This window comes from Macaca mulatta, chromosome 9 (assembly GCF_049350105.2).
Source record: "Macaca mulatta isolate MMU2019108-1 chromosome 9, T2T-MMU8v2.0, whole genome shotgun sequence".
In the NCBI taxonomy this organism is placed as follows: domain Eukaryota; kingdom Metazoa; phylum Chordata; class Mammalia; order Primates; family Cercopithecidae; genus Macaca; species Macaca mulatta.
Window position 1 is genome coordinate 76,060,067 of NC_133414.1, and position 14,821 is coordinate 76,074,887.

The 14,821-nt window shown below is 37.5% G+C and overlaps 1 protein-coding gene across 22 annotated transcripts in view; it reads left to right on the forward strand.

The window, feature by feature from the left end:
* Nucleotides 1-14,821, forward strand: part of PPP3CB (protein phosphatase 3 catalytic subunit beta) — a 60,641-nt gene that overhangs the window by 12,883 nt on the left and 32,937 nt on the right. For all 22 annotated transcript variants that reach the window (XM_015147315.3, XM_077946602.1, XM_077946604.1 and 19 more), the window contains exons 2-8: nucleotides 3,890-4,090; nucleotides 5,430-5,554; nucleotides 9,019-9,130; nucleotides 12,464-12,609; nucleotides 12,867-13,006; nucleotides 13,112-13,189; nucleotides 13,295-13,389. In XM_015147315.3, coding sequence (XP_015002801.2) covers nucleotides 4,063-4,090; nucleotides 5,430-5,554; nucleotides 9,019-9,130; nucleotides 12,464-12,609; nucleotides 12,867-13,006; nucleotides 13,112-13,189; nucleotides 13,295-13,389 — 724 coding nt within the window. In that variant the 5' untranslated portion in view covers nucleotides 3,890-4,062. The remainder of the gene's footprint in view (nucleotides 1-3,889; nucleotides 4,091-5,429; nucleotides 5,555-9,018; nucleotides 9,131-12,463; nucleotides 12,610-12,866; nucleotides 13,007-13,111; nucleotides 13,190-13,294; nucleotides 13,390-14,821) is intronic.

Genomic DNA, 14,821 nt, shown 5'->3' on the forward strand with positions numbered 1-14,821 from the left:
ACCTCAAGTGATCCACCCGCCTCAGCCTCCCAAAGTGCTGGGATTACAGGCACGAGCCTCTGCGCCCAGCCAAAACATACTCATTTGAAACTGCCAATTTTTATTTTCTGTGTTATGTTAACATTGATTCCCTATAGCTTTCATCTACCTTTACTCATGAGTAGGTGACGTTTTTCTACCAGTCAACCTGTACACATTTTTAAAAGCTGTCCTAGCTGGTTTTGAAATGTAATGTAGAAGTGCCTTGAGTTGAAAAATAAATAGGAAATACAGGTCTTTAGATAACTAACTGTGGCATGGAGTCAGTTTATACTTTCTTTTTCAGGTGAATACATTATAATTCTTCAGTGTGACTTAAAGTAGAGCATTCACAGTGTGCTTGAAAACATGCAGTACCACTTGTGTCTGGCTAAGGGGGAAGTAGGGAGTGGTCTCATAGGTGGATTTTTGGGAAGTTCTATGTTTTGAACTGAATTGAGCAATTAGTGGAATTATGTTGTTGATTGTTAGGAAGTATATATCATCTAGGCCAGGTGCAGTGGCTGATGCCCGTAATCCCAACACTTTGGGAGGCCGAGGCAGGCGGATCACCTGAGGTTAGGAGTTTGAGACCAGCCTGGGCAACACAGTGAAACCCTGTCTCTACTATAAATATGAAGATTAGCTGGGCGTGGTAGCGGGCGCTTGTAATCTGAGCTACTTGGGAGGCTGAGGCAGGAGAATCGCTTGAACCCAGGAGGTAGAGGTTGTAGTGAGCTGAAATCTCGCCACTGCATTCCAGCCTGGGCGACAAGAGTGAGACTCTGTCTCAAAATAAATAAATAAATAGGAAATATTCATCATGTAGAACACAGCTTTTTTTTCTTTTCCTTTTTTTTTTTTTTGAGACTGAGTCTCGATCTGTCTCCAGGCTGGAGTGCAGTGGCACAATCTTGGCTCACTGCAACGCCTGCCTCCTGGGTTCAAGTGATTCTCCTGCCTCAGCCTCCCAAGTGGCTAGGACTACAGGTGTGCACCACCACACCCAGCTAATTTTTGTATTTTTAGTAGAGACGAGGTTTTACCATGGTGGCCAGGGTGGTCTCAAAACCTTGACCTTGTGATCTGCCTGCCTTGGCCTTCCAAAGTACGAGGATTACAGGCGTGAGCCACCGCACCCGGCCAGAACACAGCATCTTAAATAGTGTTTCTTTTCCCAAGTAGAGTGCTAAAAAAAAAAAAAAAAAAAAAAAAAAATTTCTCTGACCTGATGAAAAAACTGTGATTCTATCTTGATCTCAGAAATTTGTGTTTATTAGTAAGAAATATTTAACCTTCTCATTTTTATAATGTCCCAAAAGTAACACTTGATTTATTTAGTAATCAGTTCATTAAAAATGTTTATATTTTTAAACAATTACTCTACCATGAGGGCAAATTTGGTTATAGCATATATAATGGTTTGTTTAATCTTTGGTTGGTAAAAACATACTTTGAGGCTTTTATTTTATTAGAATCTTGACATGCTATATTTGGGGGTAAAATATATTTTAATGCCTTACTCTAGATGAGTAAAAAGTAATGATAATACATGTTTCTTGTGAAGGGAAAATAAAGTCCAGTTTTATTTTACTATATATCAAATAGTAATAAAAAAAAGATTAGTGATTTCAGTCTTTCAGAAATGGTTGGCATCCCTCTGCCTTAGTTCTTATCTCATTTGTAAAGGATTGAGTTCTTCCTTAATGTTTTCTCCTGATATGAGAATGTGGTTATATTCTTTCTTAGGTAATTGATATGAATCTAACCCAGTTTTTTTTTGTTTTGTTTTGTTTTTTGTTACTTTAAGTTGAAATGTAAAGGAGCAGTTGGTCCTGTACATTTACAGGCTTCTCTGTGATAATTGATAATCACAATCATGACCCTAAAGCATCAGGAAAATACTGTATACCATATGCTCAGATATATATATATCTGATAGAGACAGGGTCTCACTCTGTTGCCCAGGCTGGAGTGCAGTGGCATAGTCTGGGCTCACTGCAACCTCCGCCTCCCCAGGTTTAAGAGATTCTCTTGCCTCACCCTCCCGAGTAGCTGGGACTACAGGCATGCGCCCCCACACCCAGCTAATTTTTGTGTTTTTAGTAGAGATAGGGTTTCACCATGTTGGCCAGGCTGGTCTTGAACTCCTGACTTCAAGTGATCCACTGGCCTTGGCCTCCCAAAGTCTGGGATTTCAGGCGTGAGCCACTGCACCTGGCCTACTTAAAAAAATTTTTTTTTTCAGAAAAGAGGGAGCTGCCTTACATTTCAGTCTATATTTATTACACTCCTAATGTACATTTCTCTCTCACTTTCTTTATTTTGCAAAGCAAAGTACTATTCAGTAAAGAGCCTGAAACTGCTTCAGTCCAAGCTGATTTTGAATGCATAAAGATTTACTTGTTGGATTCAGTAAAAAAGGAATAAGAAAAACTTACTATATAGTAATTTTTCCTAGGTATATGACCTCAAAATTGTGCTTAGATGCCATTGAAATAAACATTCATGTTTTCCATTCCACTCAACAAGTATCACTTAAAAACAGTACAGTTGGTGATTTCTTATGGAAATCATAAATATGTACTGCAGAGTGAAAAAAACCAACTACTTAACTATGATGAAATGGGAACTTTTGGTTAAATTTGTAGGGATAGGCCAGGTGCAGTGGCTCATGCCTGTAATCCCAGAACTTTGGGAAGCCAAGGCGGGCAGATCACCTGAGATCAGGAGTTTGACACCAGCCAGGCCAACATGGTGAAACCCAGTCTCTACTAAAAATACAAAAATTAGCTTTGCATAATGGCAGATGCCTGTAATCTCAGCTACTCGGGAGGCTGAGGCAGGAGAATCCCTTGAACCCAGGAGGCGAAGGTTGCAGTGAGCCAAGTTCGCGCCACTGCATTCCAGCCTGGGCAACAGAACAAGACTCCATCTCAAAAAAAAAAAAAAAATTACAGGGATAAATTTGCAGTGATAACATTTTACACATGTGCAAAAAGTGCTGTATCTCAAACAGTTTAGATGGAAATGAAGATGATTTGCTTTCAGAATGTGTGTTAGATGACTCAAAAAGTGACTCCAATGATAAGGAATGCACTGGTTTCAAATTTATGCATAAAGATTTTGAATGAAAGTGTTTTGTGAAACATTAAGGTAGGAGAAAAATCAATATTTTGAAATTATGGTTTATTATTTTAAGCCTACTAAATTAATTTACATTTCAGAAGTAAACATCTGGTGTTTGGTCTATATCTCTAGAAGTGTATAGTCAAGTTGGTCAGAAAACATTGTTTTTATGTTCTTGTTAGAAAGGGATAAGGTAAATCACCTTGTATTTGGAATTTCTTTCTATTTAGGCTTATTTGGTATTAAAGTGTTGTGGGGTTTTTTTGAGATGGTGTCTCGATGTGTTGCCCCAGCTGGTCTCCAATTTCTGGCCTCAAGAGATCCTCCTGCCCCAGCCTCCCAAGTAGTTGTGATTACAGACATGCTCCACTACTCCCAGCATTAAATTGTATTTTTTGTACTTCATTTAAGGTAAAAATATCTAATACTGTAATACAATATTTTGAGAGTTCTGCCTAAAAATGTTTTGGCTTAAACAAAAAAGCTTTGGTTATCCTGAAAGAACTTAATTTTGTGAGACGACTCAGTTCTCTAATAATTCTCTACAAAGAACATGTTAATATAAATAGCTTTAAAAGTGGTATAATTTGCTTACTATTTAGAAAAACACTTCTACCCAATAAATGAAGAAGAAAGAAAAATCTCTGCTTTACAATTTTTATTCTTATCTAGATCCAATTATTAGTTTTTAAGTTAATATATTTTTGGTGACTTATTTTTTATTAATTAAAAAAATTTGCAGCTGTCCCTTTCCCCCCAACACATCGCTTGACATCTGAAGAAGTATTTGATCTGGATGGGATACCCAGGGTTGATGTTCTGAAGAATCACTTGGTAAAAGAAGGTCGAGTAGATGAAGAAATTGCGCTTAGAATTATCAACGAAGGTGCTGCCATCCTTCGGAGAGAGAAAACCATGATAGAAGTAGAAGCTCCAATCACAGGTAAGCTTATTCATGTTTTGGGTATTATTTTTATTATGTCGTTGTTTAGTTGCCTGGATTTAAAACTTACTGTTTTCAATGATACTGTATGCTAAATCAATATTACTTGGACATTATCTTGAATTTCCAAATTATTTTCCATACTTAAAAAAGATTGCCTGTTTTCAGTGAATAGACATGATTCTAAATAATCTGAGTGTAGAAGTTAGTCTATTATGCTTTCGTTAAGGTTTCATCAATTGTATTGACCATACTTCAGTTTGATTCAATACTTAACTTTGCTTTCAATTGTTAGGGTCAAATACCTTGATATCATATCAGATACCAAAAGTGACCATTTAGAGAGCAACAGAAAGTATTGAGTTAGAATGGATATTTTGGCCGGGCGCGGTGGCTCAAGCCTGTAATCCCAGCACTTTGGGAGGCCGAGACGGGCGGATCACGAGGTCAGGAGATCAAGACCATCCTGGCTAACACGGTGAAACCCCGTCTCTACTAAAAAGTACAAAAAACTAGCCGGGCGAGGTGGTGGGCGCCTGTAGTCCCAGCTACTCAGGAGGCTGAGGCAGGAGAATGGCGGGAACCCGGGAGGCGGAGCTTGTAGTGAGCTGAGATCTGGCCACTGCACCCCAGCCTGGGCGACAGAGCGAGACTCCGTCTCAAAAAAAAAAAAAAAAAAAAAAAAAAAAAAAAAAAAAAAAGAATGGATATTTTAACTGCCACCATTGTAATTTTGTCATCTTGAAACTTAAAACACATCCTTGGAGTCCTAGAGACGATCTTTATAAATGTAGATGACAGTTTGTCACTGACCACAAATTTCATTATTTCTGTTACATCTTTTTCTTTTTTTTTTTTTTTTTTTTTTTGAGACGGAGTCTTGCTCTGTCGCTCAGGCTGGAGTGCAGTGGCGCAATCTCGGCTCACTGCAAGCTCCGCCTCCCGGGTTCACGCCATTCTCCTGCCTCAGCCTCCCAAGTAGCTGGGACTACAGGCGCCCGCCACTGCGCCCGGCTAATTTTTTCTATTTTTAGTAGAGACGGGGTTTCACCATGGTCTCGATCTCCTGACCTTGTGATCCGCCCGCCTCGGCCTCCCAAAGTGCTGGGATTACAGGCGTGAGCCACCGCGCCCGGCCTTGTTACATCTTTTTCTAGATCTTGAGCACATGAACACTTGGTTACACATCATCCTAATCATGACTCTTCACAGACTACTTCCTTCTCAGACATTTCTTGATAGCATTTATACTATGTCTTTTGTAAAATACGTTTTAACTTAACTAAAATTTGTTATTTTAGAGATTTTTTTCCCTTGTCTAATAATCTTCTTGTTTCAGTGTGTGGTGACATCCATGGCCAATTTTTTGATCTGATGAAACTTTTTGAAGTAGGAGGATCACCTGCTAATACACGATACCTTTTTCTTGGCGATTATGTGGACAGAGGTTATTTTAGTATAGAGGTAATAATCATAAACTGTCATTTGATTTGCTGTTAAGTGTTAACATAGATGCTTTCCCTTAATCCTAGTTTTCACAAGTACCTGTGTTAGGTTTTTTTTTAAATAACTCTGCATATTCTGAAGTTTTTATGAAAAGCTACTGTTTATTCCTGTTCTGTCTTTCAAACAATTCAAATAAATTTGTTTGGATAACTCTGTTTATATAATTATAATTGCCATTTTTTCCCCAGTGGAATTTTTGAGCAGACTGAGGGGTCTTTATTGCCCTGTTAACTAGTGGCCTTAAAAAGTTAGTGCTATTTATCTCTCTTGCCCCTAAAGGCATTAAACCATGTGAAAAAAGATTACTTGAATTCTCTCTGATTAAATAAAGTATATTGTGATTTTTTTATTGCTTGAGCCCTAGTGCTTCTGTTTCTCCTTATGTAGCTATTAAGACTCAAGTGTATCATATGGAATCTTTATGTATTTGGAAAGTATTAGTTTGTTTTTAAAAACTTGAGGCATTAAAATGACCTTTTGGGTTCCTTTTGCTCCTTTTTCTTTTTTCTTTTTCTTTTCTTTTTCTTTTTTTTTTTTTTTTGAGACAGTGTCTTACTCTGTGGCCCATGCTGGAGTACAGTGGCACCAGCATGGCTCAATGTAGCCTTGAGCTCTTGAGCTCAAGGGATCATTCTGTCCCAGTCTCTCAAATAGCTGGGACCACAGGTGCACACCACCATGCCCAGACTAATTTTTAATTTTTTTGTAGCAATTGAGTCTCTTATGTTGCCCAGGCTGGTCTTGAACTCCTGGGCTCAAGTGATCCTCCCGCCTTGGTCTCCCAAAGTGTTGAGATTACAGATGTGAGCCTTGTTGCCCTGCCATCTTTTTAAATTGTATAAATAAAATTCTGTAACTGTAGAACAATATGTATTTTCCAATATATACATTTTCTTTCTTTTTTTTAATGAAAAAGGGATCATATTATAATATTGTCTGTAACTTGCTTTTTCATACATCCCTACACCGAATGTCTTTCCAAGTCAGTAAATATAAACTTGTAACATCATTTCAATAGCTACATTGTTTTCCACCTAATAACAAACTATAATTAATTAATTCCTTGTGGTTAGACACTGAAGATGTTCCCAGTTTTTTGCCTTTACAAATGATGCTTCAATGAGTCATATTATTCATGCATCTTTATATACTTGCCCGATTATTTTTGTATGACAAATTCCTAGAGGTAGAATTGTGGGGTCAAATTTCTACCAATAGATACCTGTGTTGCACATTTAATATGTTGTAAGCATGTTCTAGGCACTGAACACATGTTGATTAATCCTTACAATAATATTAATGAGGTAAGTACTGTTGTTTTATTCATTTTATAGATGAGGAACCTGAGGCTTAGAGAGGTTAAGTAACTTGCCTAAGGTTGTATTATTAGTAAACAGCATAGCCAGGCAATGTGACTCCAAGCATGTGCTTTTAACCACCTTTCCTAGTAGATATTGAAACCTTACCTGGTGAATTTACGTTGGTTACTGTTGTTTATATCCCCTTCTCCAGTGTTTCCAATATACCTTTTTTTCTGAGGTGTGCTAGGATTCTCAAGAGTGGAAGGAAGTTCTAGACTCCGTCAGTCCTGCTTCCCTTAGGAATTTTACTATCTTGAGTTCTTCTACCTCCTGCTGATAGTTGATTATTAGCCTCGTCAGCTTTTCCCAAATTATCACAAGGCTTCAGGCAAATCAGAAAATGGCCCATCCTAACAAAAAAATTTCAGGCATTTGACAAAAGCAATAAAATAAACAGTTTTATGACGCTTATTTGGTAACTAAGTTGGTGTGCATATCCTTGTATAAGATTGTTTTGTAGCTGACTCTTTTTTTTTTTTTTTGAGACAGACTCTCACTCTGTTGCCCAGCCTGGAGTGCAATGGTGTGATCTCGGCTCACTGCAACCTCTGCCTCCCAGGTTCAAGCGATTCTCCTGCCTCAGCCTCCCGAATAGTTGGAATTACAGGTGCCCACCAACACTCCCGGCTAGTTTTTGTATTTTTAGTAGAGACAGGGTTTCACCATGTTGATCAAGCTGGTCTCGAACTCCTGACCTCAGGTGATCTGCCTGCCTCGGCCTCCCAAAGTGCTGGGATTACAGGTGTGAGCCACCGTGCCTGGATGTAGCTGATTCTTTTAATACCTTTTGTTGTTATAAAAGGAAAATAACAAAGACTCAAAACAAGCAATGAGAACAGATTATTTCCCTGATTTTATTACTTTTTTCCCTTTTGAATAAAATGAAGGTGTGAATAGTTACACGTTTAAATATACCTTAATTTATTAACAATAAAGTTTGGTTGGGTGTGGTGGCTCACATCTGTAATCCCAGCACAGGTTGGCCAAGTCAGGCAGATTGCTTGAACCTAAGAGTTCGAGACCAGCCGGGGAAGCATGGTGAAACCCTGGCTCCACAAAAAAATACAGAAACTTAGCTGGGCCTTGTGGCATGTGCCTGTAAGTCCCAGCTGCTCAAGAGACTGAGGTAGGAGGATTGCTTGAGCCCAGAAGGTTGAGGCTGCAGTGAGCAGTAATTGTGCCACTCCAACCTGGGTTACAGTGAGACTTTGTCTCTAAAAATAAAAAAGTTTGTTTTTTCTTTTTGCATGTGATTATATACCATGCTTATTTCCATATGAAATAGTTCTTCCTTTTTTAAGCAAATAAGTAGTGAGTCTCTTATGTTAAACCTGTTTAGAGAACAGCATCTGCTATAATGTTTAATAATATTTTTATGTAAAAAATTACATTTGCATTGAATTAGTTCAGATAATAAGCACTTACCATATGTAAGGCAATATTCATAATCAACTAAACAAATATAAAACATGGACCTTCCCTTCATTAGGTAGCATGGCATAATGCTTAAGATCAGAGGATCAGAATCCTGTCTCCATCACTTAGAAGTTTTGTGGTTTTGGACAAGTTACTTAAGATCTTTGCTTCAGTTTCTGATTTGTAAAATAAAGATGATATTACATACTTCATAGTGTTGTTTAAGGAATAAATTAGGAGAATTAATTATATAGTGCTTCACACATTGTAAGTAATCAGTAAATGTTAGCTGCTGTTATTTTGACATTATTATTTTATTTACTAATAGGCGTCTGTAGACCAATGTGCTAATTGTTTTTATATTGGGCAGTCTGTAAATCAAAAGTAATTAAATAGATTGTTTGACTCATTCATTCAACAAATATTTATTGCTCTTCTCCTATTTGCTAGCTACTTTTCTAGGAGTAGAGAATCAAAAGTGAGTAAGATGACAAAATCTGTGATTTTGTGGTGCTTATGTTTTAGTAAGGGACAAAGAAAGATAATAGGGGATGGTAAGGTTAATAGAGGAAAAGGAGCAAAGATCAAGCAGCTTCATTAAACAAAAATACAAGATAAATTCACTAGAAAAATTTTCTTTTGCAGTGTGTCTTATATTTATGGGTTCTGAAGATTCTATACCCAACCACATTATTTCTTCTGAGAGGCAACCATGAATGCAGACACCTTACTGAATATTTTACCTTTAAGCAGGAATGTGAGTACTGCCAGGAGAAATGTTTTCACTTCCTCAGTATTCTTTTGGACTTATGTGTGTAGTAAGCGTTTTGAGGACTTTACAGTGCAACATGTAAGGATAGATTTCATGTCTACACGTAAAGCTTTGAGGAAAGTTGTCGAGCACTCTTTGGTATTTAATGGTGTTTAATTGAGAAGTTTTTGGTGGGGCATGGTGGTTCACGCCTGTAATCCCAGCACTTTGGGAGGCCCAGGCAGGCAGATTGCCTGAGCTCAGGAGTTGGAGACCAGCCTGGCCAGCATGGTGAAACACCGTCTCCACCAAAAGTACAAAAAAAAAAAAATTAACTGGGTGTGGCAGTGTACTCCTATAGTCCCAGCTACTCAGGAGGCTGAGGTGGGAGGATCACTTGAGCCTGGGAATCAGAGGTTGTAGTGAGCTGAGATCGTCCCACTGCATTCCAAACTGGGCTCTAGAGTCAGTCCCTGTCTCAAAAAAAAAATTTTTTTCATTTCAGAATTTCCTATTATGTTTAACTTTTACAAACATGCTTAGTAGTTTAGAGTTTTATATATAAGTTTTAATGTTAAAATTAATTTTTCTAAGCCAGGCATGGTGGCTCACACCTGTAATCCCAGCACTTTGGGAAGCCGAGGCCGGTGGATCACCTGAGGTCAGGAGTTTGAGACCAGCCTGGCCAACACGGCGAAACACCATGTCTACTAAAAATACAAAAATTAGCCAGATGTGGTTATATATGCCTGTAATCCCAGGTACTCAGGAGGCTGAGGCAGGAGAATCATTTGAACCTGGGAGGTGGAGGGTGCAGTGAGCCGAGATTGTGCCATTGTACTTCCAGCCTGGGCAACAAGAGCGAAACTCTGTCTCATATATATATATATAAATATATATATATATATTTTTTTTTTCTAACAGGAAAAAATAAAAACCAAAAGAAAAAAATGTATTTTTGCATTGGAGATTTTTGTCCTTCAATCTTGAGGCATTCCTGTGAGGGATCCTAACAAATTGTGTATCCTGTTATCATTGCAGATCATTTCAATCATGCTTTTAATGATTGAAATTCTTTAAAAAAAAAATTTTTTTTTTTTTGGTATCATAGTTTTAAGACTAGTCAGGTACAGTGGTTGGTGAAATTCTTAACCTACAATGTTTATCCCTTTTCTCTCTCAAATTATTACCGCAATGGTAATCTAATACCTGTAAGTAACCATGTTACAGAACAAGGTTAGGCCTTTTTCACACATCAAACCTTTGTGCTTTTTAATTATTTTAATTATTTTTATTTTTTTTTGAGACAGTCTCGCTCTGTTGCCCTGGCTGGAGTGCAGTGGTGTGATCTCGGCTCACAGCAACCTCCTCCTCCCGGGTTCAAGTGTTCTCCTCCCTCAGCTTCCCGAGTAACTGGAATTACAGGCACGCGCCACCACGCCCTGCTAATTGTGTTTTTAGTAGAGGCGGGGTTTCACCATGTTGGCCAGGCTGGTCTCTAACTCCTGACCTCAAGTGATCCGCCTGCGTCGTCCTTCCAAAGTCCTGGGATTACAGGTGTGAGCCATTGTGCCTGGCCTGACTTTGTGCTTTTTAAATTAATATTCATGACTGTATTAAGTAGAGTTAAATTCTAAAAACAGAAATAATTTCAACGTTTTGAGACTCAAAACATGATCCATTAAAGATCATATTAAGTAGAGACTTGCAGTAAAAGGAGAAAAATACAGTGATGGGTAGTGGCAGAAGTGGCATACTCTTACAACGTCAAGGATCAGGCAGTTAACCTAAATGAGTAAGATAAGTCCTGGAAAGTGCATGCTTGACCTAAAAGCAGTCAAATTAGAATTTTTATTAAACCACAGTGCTAGAAAACAGGTTCGTTAGCACACTACCAGTTTAGAACCTCTGGTACTGGATATATATATATAGTTTTTAAAAATATTTGAATATTATAGTATTAAAACAGGAAGTAGGAACTAAGTTCTTTTTCTTTGCTTAGATAAATAACAAATCACCTACCAAAATCTCATCAAAATCAAAATACTCAGGAATTTAAAGTTATAAAGGAGCAAAGGAAAGTGCATGACATCTCTCTAAAAGTAAATGATAGTTTGATTTGGTAGAGTTTTGTCTTTCTTGTGTTTCTATATTGGCTTCGTGCTTCACTGCCCATTTTTAAGTATTCATTGTAGACAAGAGGAACCCCTCAGCTTTTCTGACATACGAGTATGCTGTTACTTTTATTTTTCAGAAAAATTGGATGAACTTTGAATTTTGTTGTGATGATGTAGTCGTCTTGCCTGTAATAACAATAGTCATTGACTCTTAGAGTAAAATAAAGCAAGTATTAAAATGATTTTAACCTCACCTGTACTCATTTTGCCTTATTTGGCTGATAAAGGTGAAGGGTTGGGCTGTTTTTAAGAGATTTCTTTTTTTTTTTTTTTGAGATGGAGTCTCACTCTGTCACCCAGGCTGGAGTGTAAGTGGCGTGATCTCGGCTCACTGCCACCTCCACCTCCTGGGTTCAGGTGATTCTCGTGCCTCAGCCATTGAGTCTCTGGGATTACAGGCACACACCACCATGCCTGGCTAATTTTTGTATATTTTTAGTAGAGATGGTGTTCTGCCATGCTGGCCAGGCTGGTCTCAAACTCCTGGCCTCAAGTGATCTGCCCGCTTTGGCCTGTCTAAATTTGCTGGGATTACAGGTGTGAGCCACTGTGCCTTGCCTGTTTTTAGAGATTTGACTTACTTATTTTTAATAATACTTGATGACATTTTTGCAATAATCCAAAATAATTTTAGAGAGCAAATATTTTGCTTCATAAGACATATCATCCAGAATAATTTTAGAGAGAGCAAATATTTTGTCTTTATAAGACTGATAACATTGCGTATTTTTGTTGATTCTTATAGGGGAAGATGCTTTCCTTAAAAAATATTGTGTGCAGTAAAATTTATTCTCTGTGGTATTTACTTCTGTGACTTTTGACACTACATAGAGTTGCCCACTACCACTATCATGATACAGAAAAGTTTTATCATGCCATAAATTCTCTCTTGCTACCTTTTTATAGTCACCCCTTCACTCACTCTGAAACCCTGGCCACCACTTTGCTGTTTACTGTCTCTATAGTTTTCTTGCAATCTGTCTGTCTGTCTGTCTATTTGGGCTATTACCTTTTACAATGGAAACTGTAACTATCTCAATTTCATTATAAATAGCTAAAAGATATAAAGGAGGGGAGAGAACAAGAAATAAAAATCTAATATATATGTTTTTAAAATGGTCAACCAGTAATGTAATTTTCAATTAATTTTTTGTTTTCCTAGGTAAAATTAAGTATTCGGAAAGAGTCTATGAAGCTTGTATGGAAGCTTTTGATAGTTTGCCTCTTGCCGCACTTTTAAACCAACAGTTTCTTTGTGTTCATGGTGGACTTTCACCAGAAATACACACACTGGATGATATTAGGAGAGTAAGTATATATTTTACTTCCAAGATTGATTTCTATTTATAGTACATTGTTGAGTAGAGTAGAAGTTTCACACTTCTTTTCACTGCCAAGATTAGGTAATGGTAAAAATTAATATACTGATATCTTGAGGAAATAGCTTCTGTTTATTCACAATAATATACTATGAGCTGTATTCAAAGTTGGTATATTTTCCTATGCACATTTTGTCCTTACTTTGTGATGAGTTACTTCTGTTCTTTCTTTTCTTTCTTTCACAGTTAGATAGATTCAAAGAGCCACCTGCATTTGGACCAATGTGTGACTTGTTATGGTCCGATCCTTCTGAAGATTTTGGAAATGAAAAATCACAGGAACATTTTAGTCACAATACAGTTCGAGGATGTTCTTATTTTTATAAGTAAGGAAAAATATCCAAGATTAATCACATTTTAGTTGTTAACAAAGCATATGCTTCATACAAAAAAACCATTATTTTACTTAATTTACTCTTTTTCCCCCACAGCTATCCAGCAGTGTGTGAATTTTTGCAAAACAATAATTTGTTATCGATTATTAGAGCTCATGAAGCTCAAGATGCAGGGTAAGAATTCTGTTTCCCTGACCCAAATTAACACCTAAAATATAAATCAAACTTAGTAACCATGATTGATGCTTTACGATGCATATTAAGCTATTTGTTTTGCAGCTATAGAATGTACAGAAAAAGTCAAACTACAGGGTTCCCTTCATTAATAACAATTTTTTCGGCACCTAATTACTTAGATGTCTACAATAATAAAGGTAAGATGTTGTTGATAAAAAAAATTGTTAAACAATTTAGTATTTTAATAGACTTTTAATATAATAAAAAAGGGGTGTTGTTTGAAACTATTAGTATCCACATTCTTTATAAATAACTGTAAGATATAAGGGAGGGGAGAGAACAATAAATAAAAATCCAAAATGTGAAACTAAGTAATACGTAACCCCATTCCACAACTTGTCTCGAAAAAACCGTTTTGTAAAATGTGCTCTGAGTTAAGTGCATCAAGCAAAACCAAACATGATTTTCTCAAACTCCCCTTTCTTAAATCTTTTCCCTTATTGAGGATGTTTTCTTGTTTGTATAAAGCTGCTGCTGCTTTGATGATTTTATTTGCACTGTCTGCTTGTTTAGTTTATCATGTTTCTTGTTTTATGTTCACTGATCTAGGTTCTCTTTCCCTTTCTTATTTCCTTCTTTTACCTCCACAGTCTTATCACTGCCCCATGAAGCTTTGTATTTGAGCTTTTTTAAAAAAATTAATCCAGCTTCATCTCATTTGAGGGATACATTCTTCTCTTTCTTTTTACTGCTTTTTTCCTTTGCCTTCTGTTCCAGTGATTTTCATTTTCCCACCTTCCCTGAAAATTTGACCTGTCTATAGCAATTGGATTTCATTTTATTTTGAATACAATTTATTAACAGAAAGTGCCAAAGGGTCTTAATCTAGTTAAGTGTGTGCCAAGGACATTGAAGATGAGATTGGGTATGTTTATGTAGTTTACATCTTTGGAAGATGAAATTAAGAGGCCAGCTTCTCTTCTGTCTTGACATGTCTGGAATTCAGTTGACTATGCCATGGCTTCAGGATCAGACTGGAGTGGATGTGCCAAGAGGAAAGAACAGAAGGTTAAAGACTTTAAAAAGGACATTTAGAGAGAGAATGAGGTCATTGCTAAATAAGAGTCATGGTGTAAGTTCAAAAGAGGAACAGAGGAAGAGTTTTTTTGGATGATGAGAGGTGATGGTTAAAAGATTAAAACATTTGCCTGAGACCAAACAGTAGCATGCTGGATAAATTTGGTACAGAATATGCTACAAGAACTTATACTATAGATGTCTTATGAAATATGACTGCATTTTTTTTTTTTTTTTTTTTTTGAGACGGAGTCTTGCTCTGTGCCCCAGGCTGGAGTGCAGTAGCGCGATCTCGGCTCACTGCAAGCTCCGCCCCCCCGGGTTCACGCCATTCTCCTGCCTCAACCTCCCGAGTAGCTGGGACTACAGGCGCCCGCCACCTCGCCCGGCTAATTTTCTTGTATTTTTAGTAGAGACGGGGTTTCACCGTGTTAGCCAGGATGGTCTCGATCTCCTGACCTCGTGATCCGCCCGTCTCGGCCTCACAAAGTGCTGGGATTACAGGCTTGAGCCACCGCGTCCGGCCATATGACTTCATTTTTTAAAAGAAAC